Source organism: Heterodontus francisci, chromosome 8 (genome assembly GCF_036365525.1).
Source record: "Heterodontus francisci isolate sHetFra1 chromosome 8, sHetFra1.hap1, whole genome shotgun sequence".
Classification (NCBI taxonomy): Eukaryota; Metazoa; Chordata; class Chondrichthyes; order Heterodontiformes; family Heterodontidae; genus Heterodontus; species Heterodontus francisci.
The window spans coordinates 94,909,675-94,935,515 of NC_090378.1; the positions used below are offsets into that span (position 1 = coordinate 94,909,675).

General features: G+C 42.3%; 1 protein-coding gene across 3 annotated transcripts in view; it reads left to right on the forward strand.

Moving 5' to 3' along the window:
- The window catches only part of mgst3a (microsomal glutathione S-transferase 3a), a 31,290-nt gene that overhangs the window by 4,628 nt on the left and 821 nt on the right, over nucleotides 1-25,841 (forward strand). Inside the window, exons 2-6 of one of the 3 annotated variants that reach the window (XM_068037764.1) lie at nucleotides 6,339-6,387; nucleotides 8,097-8,223; nucleotides 10,122-10,195; nucleotides 19,138-19,195; nucleotides 23,918-23,990. In XM_068037764.1, coding sequence (XP_067893865.1) covers nucleotides 8,107-8,223; nucleotides 10,122-10,195; nucleotides 19,138-19,195; nucleotides 23,918-23,990 — 322 coding nt within the window. In that variant the 5' untranslated portion in view covers nucleotides 6,339-6,387; nucleotides 8,097-8,106. Of the gene's footprint in view, nucleotides 1-6,338; nucleotides 6,388-6,714; nucleotides 6,811-8,096; nucleotides 8,224-10,121; nucleotides 10,196-19,137; nucleotides 19,196-23,917; nucleotides 23,991-25,841 lie in introns of those variants that run through there. The other 2 variants (XM_068037765.1, XM_068037763.1) reach the window with 2 other exon arrangements.

Consider the following 25,841-nt stretch of genomic DNA (forward strand, 5'->3'; position numbering starts at 1 on the left):
ATGAAAGGGAAATCATGTTTAACCAATTTATTGTTCTTTGAGGGAGTTACATGTGCTGTGGATAAAGGGAAACCAGTGGATGTATTGTACTTAGATTTCCAGAAAGCATTTGATAAGGTGCCACATCAAAGGTTATTGCAGAAAATAAAAGCTCATGGTGTACAGGGTAACATATTGGCATGGATAGAAGAATCGTTAGCTAACAGGAAACAGAGTAGATAGAAATGGGTCATTTTCTGATTGGCAAGATGTAACAAGTGGTGCGTCACAGGGATCTGTTCTGGGGCCTCAACTTTTTACTATTTATATAAATGACTTCGATGAAGAGACTGAAGGTATGATTGCTAAATTTGCTGATGACACAAAGATAGGTAGGAAAGTAACTTGTGAAGAGGATTTAAGAAGGCTACAAAGGGATATAGATGGATTAAGTGAGTGGGCAAAGACCTGCCAAATGGAGTATAATGTGGAAAGTGTGAAATTGTCCACTTTGGCAGGAAGAATAAAAAAGAAGCATATTATCCTAGTGGTGAGAGATTGCAGAGTGAGATGCAGAGGGATCTGGGTGTCCTAGTACATGAATCGCAAAAGGTTAGTACGCAGGTACAGCACCTAATTAGGAAAGCTAATAGAATGTTATCGTTATCGGGTGGCGCAGTGGTTAGCACCGCAGTCTCACAGCTCCAGCGACCCGGGTTCAATTCTGGGTACTGCCTGTGTGGAGTTTGCAAGTTCTCCCTGTGTCTGCGTGGGTTTTCGCCGGGTGCTCCGGTTTCCTCCCACCACCAAAAGACTTGCAGGTTGATAGGTAAATTGGCCATTATAAATTGCCCCTAGTATAGGTAGGTGATAGGAGAATATAGGGACAGGTGGGGATGTGGTAGGAATATGGGATTAGTGTAGGATTAGTATAAATGGGTGGTTGATGGTCAGCACAGACTCGGTGGGCCGAAGGGCCTGTGTCAGTGCTGTATCTCTAAATAAATAAATAATTGCAAGGGGAATTGAATACAAAAGTGGGGAGGTTATGCTTCAGCTATACAGGGCATTGGTGAGACCACATCTGGAGTACTGTGTACAGTATTGGTCTCCTTATTTAAGGAAGGATGTAAATGCATTGGAGGCAGTACAGAGATTTACTAGACTAATAATTGGAATGGGTGGCCTGTCTTATGAGGAAAGATTGGACAGGCTAGGCTTGTATCTGCTGGAATTTAGAAGAGTAAAAGGCAACCTGATTAAAACATATAAGATCCTGAGGGGTCTTGACAGGGTGAATATGGAAAGGATGTTTCCCCATGTGGGAGAATCTAGAACTAGGGGTCACTGTTTAAGAATAAGGGGTTGCCCATTTAAGACAGAGATGAGGAGAATTTTTTTCTCTCGGAGGGTCATGAGTCTTTGGAATTCTCTTCCTCAAAAGGCGATGCTAGCAGAGTCTTTGAATATTTTTAAGGCACTGGTAGATAGATTCTTGACAAGCAAGGGGGTGGAAGGTTATCGGGGGTAGGTGGAAATGTGGAGTAATCAGTTCAGCCATGAACTTATTGAATGGCAGAGCAGGCTCGAAGGGTGGAGTGGCCTACTCCTGCTCCTAATTTGTATGTTTGTTTAGGAGCTTTCACCCAGCCCCTTTGTGTCATATGAACGCCTGACTCGAGATAAGGCTATCTTTGGTGACTTGCTAAGTCACTGATACTGTTTGTACTTTGCACTGCTCCTCCTTTTAAAGTTTCAGAGAGAAACTGATAAACTTTGGTTATATTTCTCGCTTTCTAAATAAAAGTAGAGATTTCATTTAGCTAGTTGTGGTACGGCCCAGGTTATCAAGAATGACAGAGTTTATGGTAACTGCCAATATACCTCCTAGTCTGAGAATTGAGGTCTAAATTTAATCACACCTTGGTGTCCTCCCTCTACACTTTGGTCACCTTCTGCATTTGAGTACTTCTCCTTATTCCACTCCCTCTCCTTTCCTTTAAAATTAGCGCACTCCCCTACCCACTGCCAGCCCTATCCCAATTTTCTGCCCGTGATAGTCTGCTTTCCTCTCTCGGCCTCTACCGAGTGAGTCTGTACCCTCTGGTTGCATTGTTGATCTTGCCCTCTCTTCTCTGATTTCACTGCCCTCCCTAAACCATACTAACTCTCCCAGCCTTGCTATCTCATGTGGCCCTCTACCCATGTCCTTAACCACAGACCAGATCATCTGGCTGCTTCCTTGTATTATCATCTGCATCCCCTCTTTCAACCCCACTTTGTGCAATGTTTGCCATTGGGGGAAAAAAAACTCTCTTCTTTCCCACCCCTTTGCCTAAGTTACTTAGAACAGTATTTTCAAACTCGCAGCTGCCTTGCATTTGGCCGTTCATTTGCCACAATACTTCAGTAGCTGTAAATCTGCTCCGTCACCTCCACCTTTACTGCCCTTGTCCCCAGTAAAAGCTTTGCACTCTCCCATCCTGGTTGTTCCTCCTGGATGGCCCCCATCTTCACTCCCTCAAATACAGATGGTGCAGACTTCAATGTATCCAACACAAACTGGTTTAGTCATCTATCAGCAGATTTGGCCAGACAACTTGTCCTCCATTTTAGTTATTCATTCTGAGAATGTGGGCATCACCAGATTTATTGCCCATCTCTAGTTATCCTTAAAAAGTGAAGGTATAGTTTGATAAAACTGGCCTAAATGCCACTGCAGAGTGCAGTTTAGAGTCACTCTTCTAGTGTTGGGCTAGATTTTTATTTTTCCAAGATGGCTGCCGTGCTGGCAGCTCTGTTGGGAACTCCCTTGTATGCACCTGTATCCTTGGTCATCCATTGTCATCCTCTGACACTCTATCCTTCCAATTGCTTCTGGAGTCACTCTCCACACCCGTTTCCGAACCTGGATATCAATTTGTCAATGCTCCACCCTACCTGCGCTAACCTTATCCCACCATAAGACCACTGACTAACTCTGGATTCCTCCCTATTGGTTCCCCTCTCATATCTGTTTATTATCAGGACATAGCTATCCTAATCTCGTTATGTAACCAGGCCTATGTAACTTTTCTTTATGTCCATTCGTGTGTGCATTTTGGCTATGCTCCAGACCTGAGTCCATAACTTCTATTTTCACTTTACTTTTCCCCTTTTCTTTTTATTACTACTTTTTCTCTTTAACCCACTCCAAGGCCCCTCTTTTCTGTTGTCATACCTCCTTTCATTTCTCTCCTCTCCTGTATTATGGCCTCCCAAATCCTTACTCCGACCTTTCTGTACTCCTTGATCTTCCTACCGTCCTGCTGCCATTCCAGGCTTGACTCCCTCTTAGATAATCCTACAGCTTCCCTCTCTGCCTCTCTTGGCAAGCTCCAAAGGGCCCATCAAGGCAATCATCGCTGCCTCCTTACGCGCAGCATCCCCAACTGTCCCATCCTACTGATTTTCCTCCCCTGCATGCCCACTGGGGGCTCATCTTCCATCCTCTTTCCTGTCCCATTCACCCCTCCCAATGTTGACCCTGTGCCACTGGATCATCTCTCACTGCCCCTCTCCACATCTCCCGCCAGAACGTCCGTTCACTTGTAAGTGAGGCCCTAGCCATGCATGAGCTCATTACGGATGATTGAATCAACATCGTGAATTTGACAGAAACCTGACTGGGCGATGACGCCCTTTCTCCTTAATTCACCTTTCCTGTGACCCGTGCCTTAGTTGGTAACACTCTTGCCTCAGAGTCAGAGGTTGTGGGTGCAAGTTCCACACCAGGACTTGAGCACAAAAATCAAGGCTGACATTCCAGTATCATACAGAGGGAGTGAAGCATTGTGGGAGATGCCGTCTTTTGGATGAGACGTTAAACCGATGCCCTATCTGTCGTTTTGGGTGGACATAAAAGATCCCATGGCATATTTCAAAGAGCAGGGGAGTTATTGAGGGGAGCTTGCTGTGCACATTGGTTGTAGCATGTCCTACATTGACGGTGACTATGCTTCAAAAGTGCTTCATGGCTTTAAAGTGCTTTGGAACATCCTGTGATCGTGAAAGGTGCTATATAAATGTGGGTTCTTTTTTAATCTCTCTCTCCATATAAACTTCCTCACCCATATTCATGGCCACCCACTGACCTTGCTATCTCATGTGACCTTGCTACTCCTATTGTGCTAATGAAAGATAAGGCCATCTGTAATCATTTCCTTGAATCCCTCTCCACCCACATTCCACTTCTTCTGTGTCCACCCCTGGTCAAAACCTTGTCTCCATTAAAACCATTAATGCCTCTCACCCTGGTCATTCCCTGGGTATGACTCTCATCTCCATACTTGTGTTCAAGGGCACAGACTTGAACCTTTATGGAGGACAACTGACTTAGCCCATCATAGCCAGATCTGGCTGGATCACAAAGCACTGACTGGTCCTGCTCTCCTGCAAAAATGGCTCACTATTCCAGCATCATTTTGGAATGCAAGGATAATCCACGGTTTCTCTTTTCCACTACATTCCGTATTCTTTAAAGTCCTCTCCTCTGTCTCCTCGACCTTCGCCTCCAACAATTGTGAGGAGTTCATGGATTTCTTTGTCAAAATTGAGACCATCTGATCAGCTGCCACCTCCCTCCCTTTCCCTAACCTACCAGGCCAAACTTCCTCCAAGGTACTCCCCCGCCCCCAACCCAACCCTGAACTCCCATCTTTCTCTAGTTTCTCTCCTGTCTCCCCTCATGCTGTCTTTGAGCTCATTTTTCCATGAGTCCCACCTCCTGCGCTCTCGACACTATTCCTAGAAAACTACTGACTGCCCAACTTCCCTCCCAGGCTCCCATGTTAATTGATATTGGTGATGGTTTCCTCTTCTCAGGTACTGCCCACTCTCACCTTCAAATCTACTGTCATCACCCCTCATCAAAAAAAAACCCCACCCTTGATCCCTTTTGTCTTTTCAAACTACCATCCCATCTCCAACCAGGCCTCTGGATTATTACTGCAATAGCATAACTACCGACACATAACTTGCCCACCAGGCTTCCCCCTAATATGGTACCTTCCTCTAGCTTCTCTCTCATCTCTCCTCATCCCCTCTTGAGCTCATCTTGTCTATGATGCCCACCACCTGCTTCACTGACCCATTTTCACTAAACTGCTGACCATCTAACAGTTTTCTAGCTGGCTTTTTTTTTTAAAAAGAGAGAGAACCCGCTGGAAAGCAGAGTCTGTTGGAAAACGGCTGTTCCTGACGTTGGCCGCTGTCAGCTTGAAACTGACAGTGCGATGCTTTTAAAAAGGCCACTCTGTAAGAAGACGACAGTGGTAAATTTCTCATCTGCAGTCATGGTGAGGATGAGGAACAGCCCCAGGAAAAGTTTACATCCGTGGGCCAGATGGAAACATTTGGCGGGCTGGATTCTGGTCCGTGGGCTGTATGTTGGACAACCCTGATCTATCTTCACTTCTTGGTTCCCTCTGGAATTGGTTCCCTCTCCTCTAGTACAGTCTCCCTCTCTCTCTCTCTCTCTCAAAATAGCTATCATCAGGCCCAAGCTAAAAGCAAAATGGCCTGCAAACTACAGCTCCATCTCCAACCTCCCTTTATTCACCAAAGTCCTTTGAAGGGGTTGCTGCTTCCCAAATCTTTTTTCTCGCAATTCCAATTTTGAATATCTCCAATCAAATTTACACCCCTGCCAAAGCATTGAAGTGACCTAATTGAAGCTATAATACTATCCACTGTGTCTGGTTGTGGTGCATTTCCTTCTCTATCTCTCTGCAGCTTTGACACAAACACACCAGTCTCCTCCACAGCAATGGCTCCAGGAGTTGCCTGGATCTTATGGTGCCCTTTTTGAATGTGAGAACCATGTGCATCTGCTTTTTTTTAACTTTCAGGACCTCACCAGTGTCCAATGAATCCTTTTGTAATGATTCAGTACTTCACAAATCTCTGTCATAGTCTCAGTACTCTGGGATAAATACCATTGAATCCTGGCAATTCTTGTTTTGAACCTGATTTGTCAGTTTACGATTTCCAGCTCATTCACAATAATCATTGCTTTCATTGGGAATTCTTTCTTTTAAGAGGGCCTGTTCTTGTCTTCCTTCATCAGTCGTTGGAAGAAGTAATCATTCAGAATTTTTTTTACTATTTTGTAATTGTTTCTTCCACCCACCTACTGTTTTAAAGCCAGTTGGTGCATCTCATGCTTTTCATGTGTTTTCTCTCTAGTTGCGATGATTTTATTTTGTGCTATTGTACTTGGCTTCAGCTGCTGTGTTTCCTTGCCTCTCAACATTTTTTTAATGCGTTTCTGCAATTTTTGTATATAGTCGCAGTGAACCCCTTCTCTTTTCTCCATGCAGGATTTGTACAGGCCATTCCTCCCTCATTATCTCATTTTTAATTTGTTTGGTGAGTTGTTTGTTTATTGTGAGCCTGTGGTTTTGGGAATGTATTTATCCTGCATGATCATCATTACATGTGATGTCTACTCACATTAGTTCATTTGGTAGCTTTTTACCCCACCCCCAACATTACTGCTGCTTCTCCCTGTCCAGAGTTGCAGAGAGAGAAATTAAAGCAGACTAGTAATAAAAAAAAGAGGAAAGTCCACGCATGTGCACATGGGCAAAAAATTGCCACAAACGTAGAAATTGGTTGGGGAGAGACAAACCAATGGAAGTAATGTCATCCATGATTTGCAGAATACCCTGGAATTCAACATCATTCTGCCTAATTTGCAATGATTTGATAGTGTGGCATCTACGCCATAGATCTGCTCTATTGTTTCAGAATATTGGATACCTCTCGGTGTTTGCATTTCAGCATTTATTGGTAAGTCACTGTGAGATTTGAAACTTCCTGCCCTGACACTGTCATGCTACATTACAGTTTAAATAACTCTTGAGTTAATAGTTAACTGCCATGACGACTAGTTTATATTTTATACTGGTTTACTAATTCTGTCTAAATCTTTTTTTCTTTCCTCCATTTGAAGATGTTTGAAGCCGCTGTACATTAGAAATGGGGATGTGAAACAGTTTGCAGTATTTTGTAGTATTAAACTGACTTCAGTAACATTTTAATGAGGAAAATGGCATATTCATTGGAAGATTCAGTTCCCTCGGGGTAGAGATTTTGAGTGCCTTTTGTGTACAAGTCAATGTTGTAGATGTGGCATTATCGGCGGGAGACTTCCTAATTGACTGTCAGCTCTGTGATGATTACACTATTCAATTCTATGCTTTTTATAATGGCATATATGTAATTGCATGCATACACCATTGTTTTTTTTGGGATCAAATTTACTTTCAAGCTATGCTCATTTCAATGCTCCCAGCCAGCTCTTGAGTTTGAGTTGCTTTGTCCGAGAGTTATGGGGTGTGTGTGTGTGTGTTAATCTATCACACAACTGTGCTTTCTACATTTCTTGCCTTGTATTAAATTGCATGTGGACCAAAATGTGGTGGTGGTTGTTTGCACTGTTATCTCCTTGCCTGCCCAAGCCACATCTTTCTTCCACCACACCACCCTGCTGCCCCAGGAAAGGTAGATTTCACTGTATTTCAAGCACTTTCTGTTTTTATTATTGAGGGGGAGAAAGCAAATTGCATTTATATAGTGCCTTTCACAATCTCTGGTCACCCCAAGGCACTTGCTTTATAGCCAGTGAAGTACTTTTGAAGTATAGTCATTTAGGGTGGGAAATGTAGCAGCCAATTTGAACACCACAAGACTCCACAAACAGCACTGAGATAATGATTGGTTAATTAACTGAGAGACACACAATTAATTAGGTCAGATATTTAATCCTTCACAAATCAACAGATTGTAATTCAATTAAGATGGTGTATTGGGGCACAACACTACTGAGTGGTGAGATGCTGGTTTCTGAGAGGGTATTGTACTATCGTGCTGATCCTGCCCACATTGCCTTTTGGAGATGTTGGCAAAGACAAGATTTCACTCTGAGAAAGGTTTAGGAGGCGGGTAAGATATCAGGAGTGGATACTGCTTAATATGTTCCAGTTAGTATTCAATAAACTACCCTTTTTAAATTGTCTTTATACAAGCAGAGCAAAATCACTGAGCCTATTTTTTTTCCCTCGTTTGCTTTTCAGGGATCAAAAGATGGTGGTACTTTCAAAAGAATATGGGGGTGTGGTACTGACTGGCGCAGCCAGCTTTGTCATGGTCATTTATCTTGCTCACAAAGTCTCAGCAGCACGCAAGAAGTACAAAGTGGAGGTGAGTTTATGCCAAGGAGCATGATATGCTGGAGTTTGATGGTAAATACTTTGAGATTAGGCAAAGATTAAACAAGTTGAAGATTATCCTGTTCAATACATAAACCAATTCATGTAATTTTACACTGAACTCTTTTATTCCTGTATGCTCAAGATATTTTCCAACTGCTCCCTGAATTCTAGTAGTTAATGCCTGTGACTAATTTTGTTATTAACCAGTTCAAGTATAGGTCACCAATGTGAACAAGCGTTTATATGGAGGTTACAACGCTCGGCAAACTTTGCTCATTTGTTTGTCAATTTGCACATCAATTATGTCATTTTATATTTGACTTGTTGACTTTCTTCCTTGTGAGATCTAATAATGCCACAAGGCTCCTTATTTAACATTTATTTCATTTCCACAGCAACAATTCTCAACACTGGTTACATTTTTATGTTCGGACAGTGATGGCTCCTCAACACAATGTTAAGTAGAAACCACAATGCAAATTTCAAACTGTGTCATATAATTCGCCCTCACCAGAGCACTTCAAACTCTGTCTGCCCTGTCTGACTTGTAACTCGAGAGGCTGAGGCTTAACTGAAAGAAATGAGGTGTTGACTTATTTTTCGATTGATTACGAAACAGCATGGCATACCTGCAAGAGCAGGAATAACCAGAAAATCATGTGTTTTCTCTCTCTACCTCCCCACCCACCCTGCCCCCAGTCCTCTTGTGAAGCCTGTAATTTGTATTTGAGTACAGTCCCCAGAAGCTGCAGGCAACCTCCAATATTTCAAAGTGATCATTCATAATTTCTTGCTTGCTGATTTCAGAATAGAGGACATTATTGCTTAACTGTTCCTGTCCTTGACTGGCATTCAAAACAATGCACTTTCCAGCAGTTAGCCACTGAATGGCATTTCTGGGTGTTGTCCTAGCTCAGGAATGCTAAGACCAATTGTAGGGCTGGAGTCTTTTCAGCCCCAGTTCAACAAGAACGCCAATACTGTCATCCCATATAAAGATGATGGGAGAGAGAGGCAGGGCAGCGGTTAAAGGAGGAGACTGCAGCTACAGCTTTCCACATGCTTGGATTCCAGGGAAAGATTTTTTTTTTTAAAAAAAGGTTGTGCACATGGAATGATCCATGAAAGCCTAGAATTGGAGAGATGTAATACTATTTGACAAAGTATGACTTGATGTTGAGACAATTGTGTCACCGTCATTGTCCTCAAACAGGCAGAAGGAGACCAAAAGGTTGGTTCATTAAATTAGTTTTGAGCCAAACCAAGTAGCTAAACTCTTGGCTGCAGTGTCTGTTGTCTGTACTGTAATTTTCCAGTAGTCTTTTGCATCAACTGGTGCATGCTTGACTAAGAAGAATGTCTTTGAATTTGACTGGAAAATTATGTGATTTGGAGTTAATGCTTGAATACTAACAATCTTGATTTAAACATGGGACTCTTTGTATCATTTCAGAAACTATGGGGGGGGGGGGGGAAATTGGAATGGAACATTTCCTCACCTAATTTATTTTATCAACAGTAAATCCAAACTTTAAAAAAAAATTTCTGGTGCATTTTTATTTCATATAGCTTTCTGCCTAGTGGGTGAGAATTATTTGTTTTTTATTCATTCATGGGATGTGGGCATCACTGGCTCGGCCAGCATTTATTGCCCATCCCTAATTGTTCAATGTCAATTTGAATACGATTTGGGAGAGGGGACAAATACATTTCCTGTTCTTTTGCCACATTATGAAGTGCGCACCATTGTGGTGTTGGCAACGTGTGAATTGGGAGTTGAGGCTTCTTGGGACAGTTTGGATTCGATCGTATGTCTGGTCCATCTGTGCTAAATACCAGAGTAACAGGGTCCTCCATTTCTAACAATGTACATTTCTCTTTATAAAGTACCCTGTGATGTACAGTGATGATCCTGAGACAGGACACTTGTTCAACTGTATCCAGCGAGCTCACCAAAATACGTAAGTGTCACTGAATATGCACTAAGTTACATGCAATCAGTAATTTCCATAATCTTGCACTGTGATCTTTCATATCACAAAAGAGCAGTTAAAAAGAAACTAATCCCAGTTGAAGGTCAAACTCTGGCAAGCAGTTACTAAATTGGCTGCCTTCCATTTTAAATGAGGATTGCAAGTCAAATCTTTTTAAAAAATAGTATGTGATTTAACTGCTTAAATTAATACTCTATTCGACAAGTAAAATTCTTGCAGACCACAGCTTATTCTCTTGAATTAAGGTTATAAACTATGTTTATCTTCAACTGGTGACCATGCGTATTTGTACAGCACTCCACATGAAAGAACATCCTGGCGCAGTGGCTTGGATTAATTGAAGTCTTTAGAGCATGAAGTTGGAAGTGATGAGATATTTATCTCCAGTGATGATGGCATTGGAGAGGGTTCTGTTGGCTAGCATAATGTTTGGAGGTATGGGATGACGACAGTCTAGGTGACTGACCACATGAGGTAGAAATCTTAGCCCAGGGTCAAACTGAGCAGCAAGCTTGTGTACGATACAGCTGCTCATGTAGTCAAATATCAGAGCGGGCACCAGAGACCTTAGGCTCTCAGCAGCCCCTAAGATGTGGTACTTGATTAGATTTTTTTTTGGATAAGGTATTATCAGAGGGTGGATGAGGGCAGTGCGGTTGATGTATCTATGGATTTTTAAAAGATGTTTGATAAAGTACCACCTATTAGGCTTCAAATTTTCTAACAAACAAAAGGCCTGCAGCAGCATGAATACAAAATTGCCAAAGGGATAGAAAACTGTTGAGGTGGTTGGCTGTTCTTTGGTGGTATACAGTGGTGGTCCTCGGGGTTCAGTATTAGGACCACCGTTTTTGGTGTACATTCACGACTTGGATTTGGAGGTACGGGGCACAGTATTGAAATTTTCAGATGACTCAACTTAGAAGTGAAAAAGTGACAAACAGTAATAGACTTCAAAAGGATATTTTCAATCTGATGGAATGAGCAGACACATGGCAGATGAAATTTAATGCAGAAAAGTGTGAGGGGATCTATTTTGGTAGGAGGAATGATGAGAATACCAGCCAAATGGTATAATTTGAGGGAATGCAGAGACCTGGAGGTGTTTGTGCATAAACCTTTTGAAGACGGTAGGGCAGGTTAACTAGGCAGTTAGAAAGGCATGTGGAATTCTGGGTTTTATGCATAGTGTACAAAAGCCAGGAAGTTATGCTAATCTTGTATAAAACACTAGTTTGGCCCCACCTGGAGTACTGTATCCAATTCAAGGCACCAAACTTTGTGAAGAACATGACTTTGGAGAAAGTACAGAGAGATGTACTGGACTGGTTCCAGGGACGAGGGATTGCAGTTACATGGATAAACTGGAGAAGTGGCGGTTATTCCTCTTTAGAGAAGACAGAGAGGAGATTTGATAGAGGTATGTAAAAGCGTTTAGATAGAGAAACTGTTGCTGATGTTTGAAGAGTCAATAACTAGATCTAAGTGGGGTCGGCACAGTGGTTAGCACCGCAGCTTCACAGCTCCAACAACCCAGGTTCAGTTCTGGGTACTGCCTGTGCAGAGTTTGCAAGTTCTTCCTGTGACAGCGTGGGTTTCCGCCAGGTGCTCCAGTTTCCTCCCACAGCCAAAGACTTGCAGGTTGATAGGTAAATTGGCCATTGTAAATTTCCCCTGGTGTAGGTAGGTGTTGGGAGAATGGTGGGGATGTGGTAGGGATTAATGTAGGATTAGTATAAATGGGTGTTTGTTGGTCAGCACAGACTCGTGGGCCGAAGGGCCTGTTTCAGTGCTGTATCTCTCTATGACTAAGATGATTGGCAAGTGACCAGAGGAGAAAAACCTTTTACACAACAAATGGTTAGTATTTAGAGTGCACTGCCTGATGATTGGTGTATATAGATTCAATAGTAGCTTTCAAAAGGGAATTGGATAAATACTTGGTGAAACATTGCAAGAATATGGGGAAAGAACAGGAAAATCAGACGAACTGGATGCCCTTCGAAAGAGCTGGCTCCTTCTCTGCTGTATTATTCTATGATAATGAGGAGATGGATTGGAGGGGAATGCAGGGAGCAGGTGGTGGACTACATGCTGCAAATGATCTAAGACAGCAGGCTAGATTACAAATCCATTGAAATGCATTGCTCTTAGCAATGGCAGTGGATGAATGCTTACTGCATACAACATTCCCGGTGTGCTATTAAACGGGATCAACGTCAAACCATTTATTCTCCAGCCTGTGTGGAATTGTGGAACTAATAATTTTAACTAATGGACAACCCACCTATACTGAGCTGGGAAACTGGACAGACATTGTTTTTCTTGGAATGACTTTTGTTTGCAGGGAGGAGATCAATTTCAGCAACTAGACTACTATCCTTGAACTCCACTTGCACATCTTCAACCACTATCTTTGCTCATAAAGCAGCTGCCTCCCTCATACATGGTTGATCCCTAATGTTTCATTGCACAGATGCCCATTGAAGTTCCTTTACCATCCACTCTGTTTAGCTGTTAAGGGTGGCTTCATCCAGTTTCTAATTGCCCCTGAAATAGGGGCAGAAGTAGACCATATGGCCCATCAAGCCTGCTCCACCATTCAATACCATCATGGCTAATCTTGGGCTTCAATTCTGCTTTCCTGCCCACTACCCATATCCCTTCATTCCTGAAACTAAACATCTGTCTACCCCAGCCTTAAATGTATTCAATGATGGAGCATCTACAACCCTTTGGAGTAGAGAAGTTCAAAGATTCACAACCCTTTCAGTGAAGTAATTTCTCCTCATATCAGTCAAAAGAACAAAGAACAAAGAAAATTACAGCACAGGAACAGGCCCTTCGGCCCTCCAAGCCTGCGCCGATCCAGATCCTCTGTCTAAACATGTCGCCTATTTTCTAAGGGTCTGTATCTCTTTGCTTCCTGCCCATTCATGTATCTGTCTAGATACATCTTAAAAGACGCTATCGTGCCCGCGTCGACCACCTCCGCTGGCAACGCGTTCCAGGCACCCACCGCCCTCTGCGTAAAGATCTTTCCACGCATATCCCCCCTAAACTTCTCCCCTCTCACTTTGAACTCGTGACCCCTAGTAATTGAATCCCCCACTCTGGGGGAAAAAGCTTCTTGCTATCCACCCTGTCTATACCTCTCATGATTTTGTACACCTCAATCAGGTCCCCCCTCAACCTCCACCTTTCTAATGAAAATAATCCTAATCTACTCAACCTCTCTTCAAAGCTAGCGCCCTCCATACCAGGCAACATCCTGGTGAACCTCCTCTGCACCCTCTCCAAAGCATCTACATCTTTTTGGTAATGTGGCGACCAGAACTGCACGCAGTATTCCAAATGTGGCCGAACCAAAGTCTTATACAACTGTAACATGACCTGCCAACCCTTGTACTCAATACCCCGTCCGATGAAGGAAAGCATGCTGTATGCCTTCTTGACCACTCTATTGACCTGCGTTGCCACCTTCAGGGAACAATGGACCTGAACACCCAAATCTCTCTGTACATCAATTTTCCCCAGGACTTTTCCATTTACTGTATAGTTCACTCTTGAATTGGATCTTCCAAAATGCATCACCTCGCATTTGCCCTGATTGAACTCCATCTGCCATTTCTCTGCCCAACTCTCCAATCTATCTATATTCTGCTGTATTCTCTGACAGTCCCCTTCACTATCTGCTACTCCACCAATCTTAGTGTCGTCTGCAAACTTGCTAATCAGACCACCTATACTTTCCTCCAAATCATTTATGTATATCACAAACAACAGTGGTCCCAGCACGGATCCCTGTGGAACACCACTGGTCACACGTCTCCATTTTGAGAAACTCCCTTCCACTGCTACTCTCTGCCTCCTGTTGCCCAGCCAGTTCTTTATCCATCTAGCTAGTACACCCTGGACCCCATGCGACTTCACTTTCTCCATCAGCCTACCATGGGGAACCTTATCAAACGCCTTACTGAAGTCCATGTATATGACATCGACAGCCCTTCCCTCATCAATCAACTTTGTCACTTCCTCAAAGAATTCTATTAAGTTGGTAAGACATGACCTTCCCTGCACAAAACCATGTTGCCTATCACTGATAAGCCCATTTTCTTCCAAATGGGAATAGATCCTATCCCTCAGTATCTTCTCCAGCAGCTTCCCTACCACTGACGTCAGGCTCACCGGTCTATAATTACCTGGATTATCCCTGCTACCCTTCTTAAACAAGGGGACAACATTAGCAATTCTCCAGTCCTCCGGGACCTCACCCGTGTTTAAGGATGCTGCAAAGATATCTGTTAAGGCCCCAGCTATTTCCTCTCTCGCTTCCCTCAGTAACCTGGGATAGATCCCATCCGGACCTGGGGACTTGTCCACCTTAATGCCTTTGAGAATACCCAACACTTCCTCCCTCCTTATGCTGACTTGACCTAGAGTAATCAAACATCTGTCCCTAACCTCAACATCCGTCATGTCCCTCTCCTCGGTGAATACCGATGCAAAGTACTCGTTTAGAATCTCACCCATTTTCTCTGACTCCACGCATAACTTTCCTCCTTTGTCCTTGAGTGGGCCAATCCTTTCTCTAGTTACCCTCTTGCTCCTTATATATGAATAAAAGGCTTTGGGATTTTCCTTAACCCTGTTTGCTAAAGATATTTCATGACCCCTTTTAGCCCTCTTAATTCCTCGTTTCAGATTGGTCCTACATTCCCGATATTCTTCCAAAGCTTCGTCTTTCTTCAGCCTCCTAGACCTTATGTATGCTTCCTTTTTCCTCTTAGCTAGTCTCACAATTTCACCTGTCATCCATTTCTTGCCATTTCTATCCCTCATTTTCACAGGAACATGTCTCTCCTGCACGCTCATCACCCTCTCTTTAAAAGCCTCCCACATATCAAATGTGGATTTATCTTCAAAAAGCTGCTCCCAATCTACATTCCCCAGCTCCTGCTGAATTTTGGTATAGTTGGCCTTCCCCCAATTTAGCACTCTTCCTTTAGGACCACTCTCGTCTTTGTCCATGAGTATTCTAAAACTTATGGAATTGTGATCACTATTCCCAAAGTAGTCCCCTACTGAAACTTCAACCACCTGGCCGGGCTCATTCCCCAACACCAGGTCCAGTATGGCCCCTTCCCGAGTTGGACTATTTACATACTGCTCTAGAAAACCCTCCTGGATGCTCCTTACAAATTCTGCTCCATCTAGACCTCTAACACTAAGTGAATCCCAGTCAATGTTGGGAAAATTAAAATCTCCTATCACCACCACCCTGTTGCTCCTACATCTTTCCATAATCTGTTTACATATTTGTACCTCTATCTCACGCTCGCTGTTGGGAGGCCTGTAGTACAGCCCCAACATTGTTACCGCACCCTTCCTATTTCTGAGTTCTGCCCATATTGCCTCACTGCTCGAGTCCTCCATAGTGCCCTCCTTCAGCACAGCTGTGATATCCTCTTTGACCAGTAATGCAACTCCTCCACCCCTTTTACCTCCCTCTCTATCCTGCCTGAAGCATCGATATCCTGGGATATTTAGTTGCCAATCATGCCCTTCCCTCAACCAAGTCTCCGTAATAGCAATAACATCATACTCCCAGGTACTAATCCAAGCCCTAAGTTCAGCTGCCTTACCTACTACACTTCTTGCATTAAAACAAATGCACCTCAGACCACCTTTGCGTTCATCATCTGCTCCCTGTCTACTCTTTCCCTTAGTCACGCTGACTTCATTATCTAGTTCCTTACAGGCTTTAGTTACTACCTCCTTACTGTCCACTGACCTCCTCATTTGGTTCCCATCCCCCTGCCACATTAGTTTAAACCCTCCCCAACAGCGTTCGCAAAAGCACCCCCAAGGACATTGGTTCCAGTCCGGCCCAGGTGTAGACCGTCCAATTTGTAATAGTCCCACCTCCCCCAGAACCGGTCCCAATGTCCCAAAAATCTGAACCCCTCCCTCCTGCACCATCTCTCAAGCCACGCATTCATCCTGACTATTCTTTCATTTCTACTCTGACTATCACGTGGCACTGGTAGCAATCCTGAGATTACTACCTCTGAGGTCCTACTTTTTAACTTGGCTCCTAACTCCCTAAATTCTGCTTGTAGGACCTCATCCCGTTTTTTACCTATATCTTTGGTGCCTATGTGCACAACGACAACTGGCTGTTCACCCTCCCCTTTCAGAATGTTCTGCAGCCGATCTGAGACATCCCTGACCCGTGCACCTGGGAGGCAACATACCATTCGGGAGTCTTGTTTTCGACCACAGAACCGCCTATCTACTCCCCTTACAATCGAATCCCTGATGACTATAGCCCTTCCATTCTTTTTCCCGCCCTTCTGAACAGCAGAGCCAGCCACGGTGCCATGAACCTGGCTGCTGCTGCCTTCTCCTGGTGAGCCATCTCCCTCAACAGTATCCAAAACGGTATACCTGTTTTGGAGAGAGATGACCGCAGGGGACACCTGCGCTGCCTTCCTGCTCTTTCTCTGCCTTTTGGTCACCCATTCCCTTTCTCCCTCAGCAATCCTAATCTGCGGTGTGACCAATTCGCAAAACGTGCTATCCACGACCTCCTCAGCATCGCGGATGCTCCAAAGTGAGTCCATCCGCAGCTCCAGAGCCGTCATGCGGTCTAACAAGAGCTGCAGCTGGACACACTTCCAGCACGTGAAGGAGTCAGGGACATCAGCCATGTACCTGAGCTCCCACATTGAGCAAGAGGAGCATAACACGGGTCTGAGATCTCCTGCCATTTTTAATCTTAAGCTTAACTTAGTCTTAACTTAGATAAATGAAAAAGGAACGAAAAGTTTTTACCAATCACACGAAAAAAAAATATAAAAAGCCTTACCTTATCTGCACACCACCGAGTCCTTTTTTTTTGGTTCGAGGAGGAGGGCGGGTGGGAGACACTACAGGTGTAGTGTCTCGGGTTCAGCCGCTGCCCAAATATATAGGACTTACTTACCCAGCTGCCACCTCGCTCTCCCTGTCGCCGCTGCAAAAAAAGTCCTGAATGATCAGCCCCTTATCTGGAGACTGCCCCCATGTTCTAGATTCCCTGTCCAGTGGAAACAATCTCTCAGCTTCTATCCTACCAAGCCCTTTCAGAATCTAGTACTGCTTGATTAGATTGCCTCTCATTCTTAACTCCAGAGAATATAGGCCCAATTTACTTAGCTTCTCAACATAGGCCAACCCCCTCGTCCCAGGGACCAATTTAGTAAATTTTTGCTGAACCACCTCCCAATGCAGGTATATGTTTTAAATGTGGAGACAAAAACTGCATGCAGTATTCCAGGTGCAGTCTCACCAAAGCCCTTTACAATTTTAGTAAGACTTCTTTATTCCTGTACTCCAATCCCCTTGCAATAAAGGCCAACATGTCATTTGCCTTCCAAATAGCCTGCTGCACCTGCATGTTAACTTTGTGCGTTCCTTGTACGAGTATACCCACGTTTCTCTGAACATCTACACTTAACAGTTTTAAAAAAAAATTCTGCTTTTCTATTTTTATGACCAAAGTGAACAACATCACACTTCCCTACATTATACTCAATTTGCCATCTTGTTGCCTACTCAACCTGTTTATATCTCTTTGCAGCCTCTATGTCCTCCTCGCAGCTTACCTTTCCACCGAGCTTTGTATCATCAGCAAACTTAGATACATTACTCCGTCTCTTTATCCAGGTCATCAGTATAGATTGTAAATAGCTGAGGCCCCAGCACTGATCCTTGCGGCACCCACTATTCACTGCTTACCCACTTGAAAATGCCCCATTTATGCTCACTCTCTGCTTCCTGTCTGTTAATCAATCCTCTATCTATGCTAATATTACCCCCAACACCATGAGCCCTTATCTTCCCTATTAATCATTTATGTGGCACATTATCAAATGCCTTTTGGAAATCCAGGTATACTACATCTACTGGTTCTCCTTTATCTACCCTACTAGTTGCATCCTCAAAAGAAAATAATAAATTTGTCAAAACAGGTTTTCTCTTTTTTAGTAAAACCATGCTAATTTGTTCTGATCATACTATGCTTTTCCAAGTGCATTGTTAAAACTTTAATAGTTTCCAGCATCTTCCCAATGACTGTTGGGCTAACTGGCCTTTTTTCTCTCGCTGCTTTTCAAGAAAGGAGGTAAACATTTGCCAGCTTCCAATCTGACTGGACCATTCCCGAATCAAAGGAATTCTGGAAAATCATAGCCAGCGCAGCCACTATCTCCGCAGCTATCTCTTTCAGAACCCTAGGGTGTAGGCCATCTGGTCCCGGGGACCTGTCAGATTTTAGTCTGAGTTTCTCTCGGCTGTTATCAATTTCCTTAATTTTCTCGCTCTTTTTAGTCCCTAGGTTACTACCTATTTCTGGTATGGAACTTCAGTCTTCTACTGTGAAGACAGACACAATATTTGTTCAATGTCTCTGCCATTTCCTCATTCCCCATGATGATTTCTCCTGTCTCTGTCTCTAAGGGACCGACATCTACTTTAGCTACTCTCTTCCTTTTCATGTACTTGAAGCTCTTACAATCTGTTTTTATTATTGGTTAGCTTACTTCCACCCACCACCCCCCACCCCCCGCCCTTTTTATCAACTTTTTGGTGTCCCTTTGCAAGTTTCTAAAACACTTCCAATCCTCAGATTGTTACTATTTTTTACAACATTGTAAGCCTCTTTTAATCAAATACTCCTAACTTCCTGAGTGAGCCACGGATGGGTCTTTCTTGACAAATTCTGTTTTTGAATGGAATGTACTTTTAAACCCTTTGAATTGTTTCTTTAAATATTTCCGACTGTTTATTTACCACCATACCTTTTAGTCTATAAATAAAATGAATAAACTTTAATGACATTTTCTATCTTTTGCTACATGTTTTAGACTGGAAACATATCCACCATTCCTCTTCTTCTTGGCAATCGGTGGAATCCAATACCCAGTAAGTAATGTTCAACAAATTTAATTATTGAATCTTTTCTTTTGACCATTTTTCCACAAATGATTTTGAAAAACATGGTTGGGTAATCTTCACACTTTTTTTAAAAAGGTGCTTAGCTGAGTTGATATGAGCTTGTATTGCTGTTTCCTTATGAATAATAAATAAACAGCACAAGAGATGCACAGTGCCAGTCAGGCTTTTAAAAGGGGAAAAACTGAGGGCTTTCAGATTTATAAAGGTAAACCTTTTAATCTTTTCCATGTTAGTCTGTCAATATAGCTTTTCGAAATTTTATGATTTCTTTTGAAGTGTTTGTTTAAACTGCACCATATAGCATTCACCCAAGACTTGAATAAAGTGCTTTCTTTGTTTTACATTGAAGTGCTTGGTTTTACCTTCATCTAAACGAAGGGTGTTGAATAGGTTATTTTCTATTCCAGGCACCCAATATTGGCCTGCCAGTGTGTTTGAATCCTAACTTATGAAGGTCTCTCCATAGATCTGTGACATTTTTCCATATCTATTCTGTAACCTTAGTGAGATTCCCAATTAGTGCTGAATTAAGAGTGGATTTTGTACTATGTCCAGTAAGAGCAGGATTGGGACTACTCAAATTAATGTCATTTAAGGAATTACAGCCACTTTTGTCCCATCATTTTGGGCTGATTTGGCTCCAGAGGTGAGAGATCACAAGTTTCGTTACATCGCCAGTTGAAGTGTTTCAACTACGCTACTGTTAGTTCAACGATAAAAATTTCAATTTGAGACTGTACTAATTACTTAGTCATTATTTCACCCAAGACCCACTTTCAAAGGCAGAGAAGACTGATGTGTGGAAACACTTCCCTCCTTCCCTTCTCTCTCTGGCCTACGTGAAGTTGGCAATCCATCAAATTCCATGAGAGTTGCTACTCTGAAAAGTAGCAAAAATCCTTCCTGATGCAATAGGAATGGAACCTTTTAGGCCTAGCATCAAGTACATTGTCTGGTCAGAGTATAATTTACTTCAGGCTTAGTCCTTGACAGAGTGGGTGACAAGTGGAAAAACATTTTCATCCTCAAACAATAAAGCCCTCGCCTTAATGAGCATAACATTTGTCAAACTTCATGCATATTTTTAAAACCAGCTTTCAATATGCACACTGTTTAAACCTAGCTGGAAATGATCATCCATAATATGGAACTTGGTCAATAGATCCAAGGAACTTAACTTAAATATCACAAGATACATAGAGATGAAGATGATCGCTTGGCACATCTCAGCTATCCATCGAGAAAGATGCCTCACTTCAGGACTGCAAGTTCTCAAGATTTTTTCCAGTATTTCCTCAGCTGTGACCTCTTGATGCTACAGATCAATCTCCTGGCTTCTTTCTGAATAGCTTCTAGTACTTGAATATATCTCTTGTTTCAGTGACTAAAACTGGTCTGATCAGAGTACTACAAAGTTGGTACTATTCGGCTGCAGATAGTTCAATATTCTGTTTTTGTTGAGTGCTGCTCTGCAGTCAGTGAACATGGAGCTACCCATCCCCACTGTTTTCAGCTGCATTCTTAAATATCTTGATAAACCATGCATGAACTATTCAAGTCACCGTTTTTAGTTCTCGATATTAAATTCTATCTGCCATTTAGGCCCACTTGCTTTGTAGTACTCAAACTATTTCTCAGATTCAACTGTCCTTGGTTTGGTGTTGTCTATGAATTCCACCAGTTTGTATTAAACTTCTGAATCAAACTAATTAACATTGTTATAATAGCAAAATACTGCAGATGCTGGAAATCTGGGTATTATATTAATATTGCTGCTTGTGAGATTTTTGCAATGTACAAAATGGCTGCTGTATTTGCCTAAAGTTATTTCAAAATTATTCATTATGGGCTGTTTTAAAGAAGTGATATAATGCTAAATAAATTTAAATCTTTTCTTTTTAATACATGCAGAAAAGACCACTGAATTCTTTTCAAATCATTCATGTTTGATTTTAAAAGTAGCTAGCTAAATCAAAATCTAAATCCTTTAATGACTTGCCAATATTTTAATATACATTTTAGTATTTATAAAATCACTGTTCATGTCCTCCAGATATCCCCAAAGCACTTTAGCAAGCACATCGTTGCAAACACAGCAACCAATTTGCACACAGCAAGATTCCACAAAAAGCAACACATGAATAAGGTTAAAAAGTGGACAGCACAGAAATTTGGCAGTGTTAAAGGGTATTTAAAAGCAAGGAGTATAGTAAATAATGCTTTTGAGCTGAGGGCGCAGATGGACACGTGATAACATGACATCATTGCTATAATGGAAACTTGGCTTTAAAGGAGGGCAAGAATGGCAGCTCAACATCTCTGGATATAGTTTTCAGGCAGGTTAGATGGGGATGAAAAAAGGGGGGGGGGGCATTATTAGTTAAGGAATCAATAACAGCTTTGAGGAGGGATGATATGCTCAATGAATTGTCAAATGAAGCCATATGGGTGCAGTGCAAAGGGGCAGCCACACTACTAGTTGTATACTGTAGACCCCCAAATAGTTAGGGAGATGGAAGAACATATGTAGGCAAATGAGTGCAAAAACTATAGGGCAATAATAGCTGGAGATTTCAACTGTTCTAATATCCACTGGGATACAAACCGTGTGAAGGGCACAGAGGGCACAAAATTCTTGAACTGCATTCGAGAACTTTTTTCAGTCAGCATGTAACAAGCCTAACGAGAGGGGGTGCAATTCTACATTTAATCTTTGGTAATGAAGCTGGGCAAGTAGATGAAGTAACAGTGGGTGACCAGAAAACAGTTAGTGTGAGCATAATCATGAAAAGAAAGATAAAACGGGAGTAAAAGTTCTAAATTGGGGGAAGGCAAATTTTACAGAACTGGAGGTGACCTGGTGAAAGTGGACTGGATACAGCTGCTTGAAGGAAAATCAGTGGCAAACCAGCGGGAGGCATTCAAAAGCAAAATACTACAGGCACAGTGTAGGCATGTCCCCACAATGATAAAGGGTGGTACTTCCAAATCTGGAGCCCCGATAGCTAGAAGCTTACAGGGTAAATTTAGAGCAGAAAAAGAAAGCTTATGACGATCACAAGAATCTTAATACTTTAGAAAGCCTAGAGGAGCATAGAAAGTGCAGGGGTGAAGTAAAAAAGGAAATTAGGAAAGCAAAGAGAGGACACGAAAAATTATTGGCAGGCAAAATCAAGGAAAACCCAAAGATGTTTTCAGTACATTAAGAGCAAGAGGATAACAAAGGAAAGGGTAGGGCCTATCAGATATACAAGGGAAGTTGTGCGTGGATGCAGAAGATGTGGGCAGGGTTCTTAATGAGTTTTTTTGTGTCTCTGTCCTCACAAAAGAGAGGGTTGATGCAGACATTGTAGTTAGAGGAGTGTGAAATATTAGATATGATAAGTATAATGAGAGGAAGTACTAGAGGGTCTGACATCCTTAAATGGATAAATCGCCAGGGCTGGATGGATTGCATCCCAGGTTGTTAAAGAAAGAAAGGGAGATAATGGCAGATGCGCTGAAGATCATCAAATCCTAACTAGATACAGGTGAGGTACCAGAGGATTGGAGGTCTGCGAACATTGTTCTATTGCTTAAAAAGGGTGTGAGGGATAGGTCAAATAATTATAGGCCAGTCAGTCTGACCTCCGGCGGTGGTAAATTATTAGAAATCAATTCTAAGGAACAGGATAAACTGTCACTTGGAAAGGCATGGATTAATCAAGGATAGTCAGCATGGATTTGTTAAGGGGTTATGTCTTATTAACTTGATTGAGTTTTTTGAGGAAGTAACAAGAAAGATTGATAATGGTAGTGCAGTGGATGTGGTTTACATGGATTTTAGTAAGGCATTTGACAAGGTCCCACATGGCAGACTGGTCAGTAAAATGAAAGGCCATGGGATATAGGGGAATGTGGCAGGTTGGATCCAAAATTTGTTCAGGGACAGGAAACAAAAAAGGGTAGTAGTTGACGGATGTTTTTGTGAATGGAAAGCTGTTTTCAGTGGCTCAGTGTTGGGTCCCTTGCTGTTTGTGGTATATAATTAATGATTTGGACTTAAATGTGGGAGGTATGATTGGGAAATTTGCTGATGACACAAAAATTGGCTGTGTAGCTGATCGTGAACAGGATAGCTGTTGACTCCAGAATGATAGCAATGGTTTGGTTGAGTGGGTGGAAAAGTGGCAAATGGAATTTAATCCAGAAAAGTGAGAGGTAATACATTTGGGGAGGGCAAACGAAGTGAGGGAATTCACAAACGGGAGGATATTGAGGGGTAGAAGTAGTAAGAGACCTTTGAGTGCATGTCCACAGGTCCCTGAAGGTGGCAGGACAGGTAGATGGAGTGGTGAAGACATATGGAATGCTGGAACTGTATAAAATGCTAGTCAGGCCATAGCTGGATTATTGCGTACAGTTCTGGTCACCGCATTACAGGAAGGACATAATTGCTCTGGAGAGTACAGAGGAGATTTGAGAATGTTGCAAGGACTGGAAAAATGCGGCTATGAGGAAAGATTGGATTGGTTGGGTTGTTCTCCTTGGAACAGTAAAGGCTGAGGGGGAGATCTGATTGAAATGTACAAAATTGAGTAGCCTGGATAGAGTGGAGGTGAAGGGTCTATTCACCTTAGCAGAGAGGTCAGTGACGAGGGGGCATAGCAACTGCCAAGCTGACCTTATCTTTGCTGTCTTTTCTTTAAGCGACTGGCGAGTGTACTTGGAGGAATTTGGATAATTGGAAGAGTTGTTTACGCACATGGCTATTACACTGGAGGTGAGTGCTTCAACCTAAATCAAGCTTGTAAAACAACTTTTGTTTCAGTACCATTCCAAATGTTAAAATTTTACATAAGATGCTTGATGGGGCAAGATGACCACTTGCATTTAGTTTTTATAATTGCACCATTTGACTTCAACATTTCTTGGCCACTAATTAGTCGCTTAGAGAAGTGGTTTAAAATGGTTAGCAACTCTATCTTTAATGAAACAGAACATTTAGCATCACATGGTGACTGATACAACTCCAGCTGTTAATGTAACATAGGATCAATTTTTTTTTTAAAAACATTGTCTCCACAGAAATCATTAGTACAAAGCAGAAGAATTACATAATCTGAAGAGAGCATCAGTGGATACTTGTAAACAGGCTTTTGCTTTATCTCAGAACCAGGGTGTGTCTTCAGCTGCCTAATAAAGTATTGACATACTAGAATACATGCAGTCAGGTGATTTCAAGCTACAAACCAACTAAAGTTTTTCACATTGCCAAATGAGTATATTTAATAGTTCATTTTCAGTATTTATAATTTTATCAAAACTAAGATGCTTCTCCTGCACTACCTCAACATAACAATTGATCCTTAAGTCACTCAATTAAGTGAATGCTACCACATAGTCACTGATCGACCATCAATAAGCATAATGTCCAATAAACGAGATGCACTGAATGAAAGGACATTCATAATGACATTATGAATCACCTTAAATTTTCAAAAGTATGTCATTTAACATATTGCTCAAAGATAGTGGGATGAATTTTAACCACAAGCCAATGGTTGGTCAGGTCAGATGTTAATTTTAAAAATCTCAATCCTGCCTATTTCCAGGTATAATGGAGGAGGGTCAGCAATTTAAATGTTAATGAGGCTGGCACACTTTAATTTTCCCTAAAGGTAGACGAGGACAGCTTTGAAGCGATTACGTGCCTGCACAGCACTGCTTATGGGCTAGAAGGAGCAGAAGTGCTACCCATCTCAATATAAAGACTCCTGGGGTCAGGGATTGCAGCCCCCACTCCAGCTCCTGCAGCGTGCTCTGGAGTGTTCCTAGCCCAACTGGAAAATGAGCTGATTTATTCAGGCTGACTTCCAGAGGGGGAGGAAAGAGTCAAGGAGAAAAGATGCATGCTTCCATCTGTCAATATCAGGACCGCTGTCTGTACCTCATGTCAAGTTGGGCAAATTTTAACATCCAACTTAGGTGTGGCCTTGCACAATTTAAAATTATCACCCCTCGTCTTCCCTCACCTATTTAATTGGAACCCAATCTATTCCCTTCATCTTAAACCTCAATCAGATCACCCTCAAGTGTATGCTTCTCTAATGGAGAGTGTCCCAACTCTTTAGCCTTTCTTGATAACTAAGCTGCTTTTTACTAACTTACTAGAAATCAGTCTAGTGGCCCTCATCTGCATCCTTTCCAAAGCCTCTAGCGCCAACAATGTAAGGAGTCCAAAACGGACACTAGTCCAAATAGGGCTTGACCAAGGTTTTGTACAAGGACAAAATAGTATGCCTAGTCTTAAACTCAATTCCATGAATGTATCTCAACACCCTATTTTCTCCTAACTATTGCTTCACAGCATTTCTCATGTACCTTTAGAGATGTATGCATTAGAATGCACAGATCCATCCAACTTCACCTTTTAATGCTTTTCCCTGAAGGGTTGTATGAAGGTTGAGCATTTGCCCTTCCTGCACAAGACTGCACTTCTCCAAATTTAAACATTTGTTGGTCATGAATCCAATCTCCCAACACATTATGATCTGCCTGAAGAATAGGTGCTTAAGATATCAAGTTGCACGGGAAGAGTGCAATGGATATAAGCTGTTTAAGGGCTATTCAA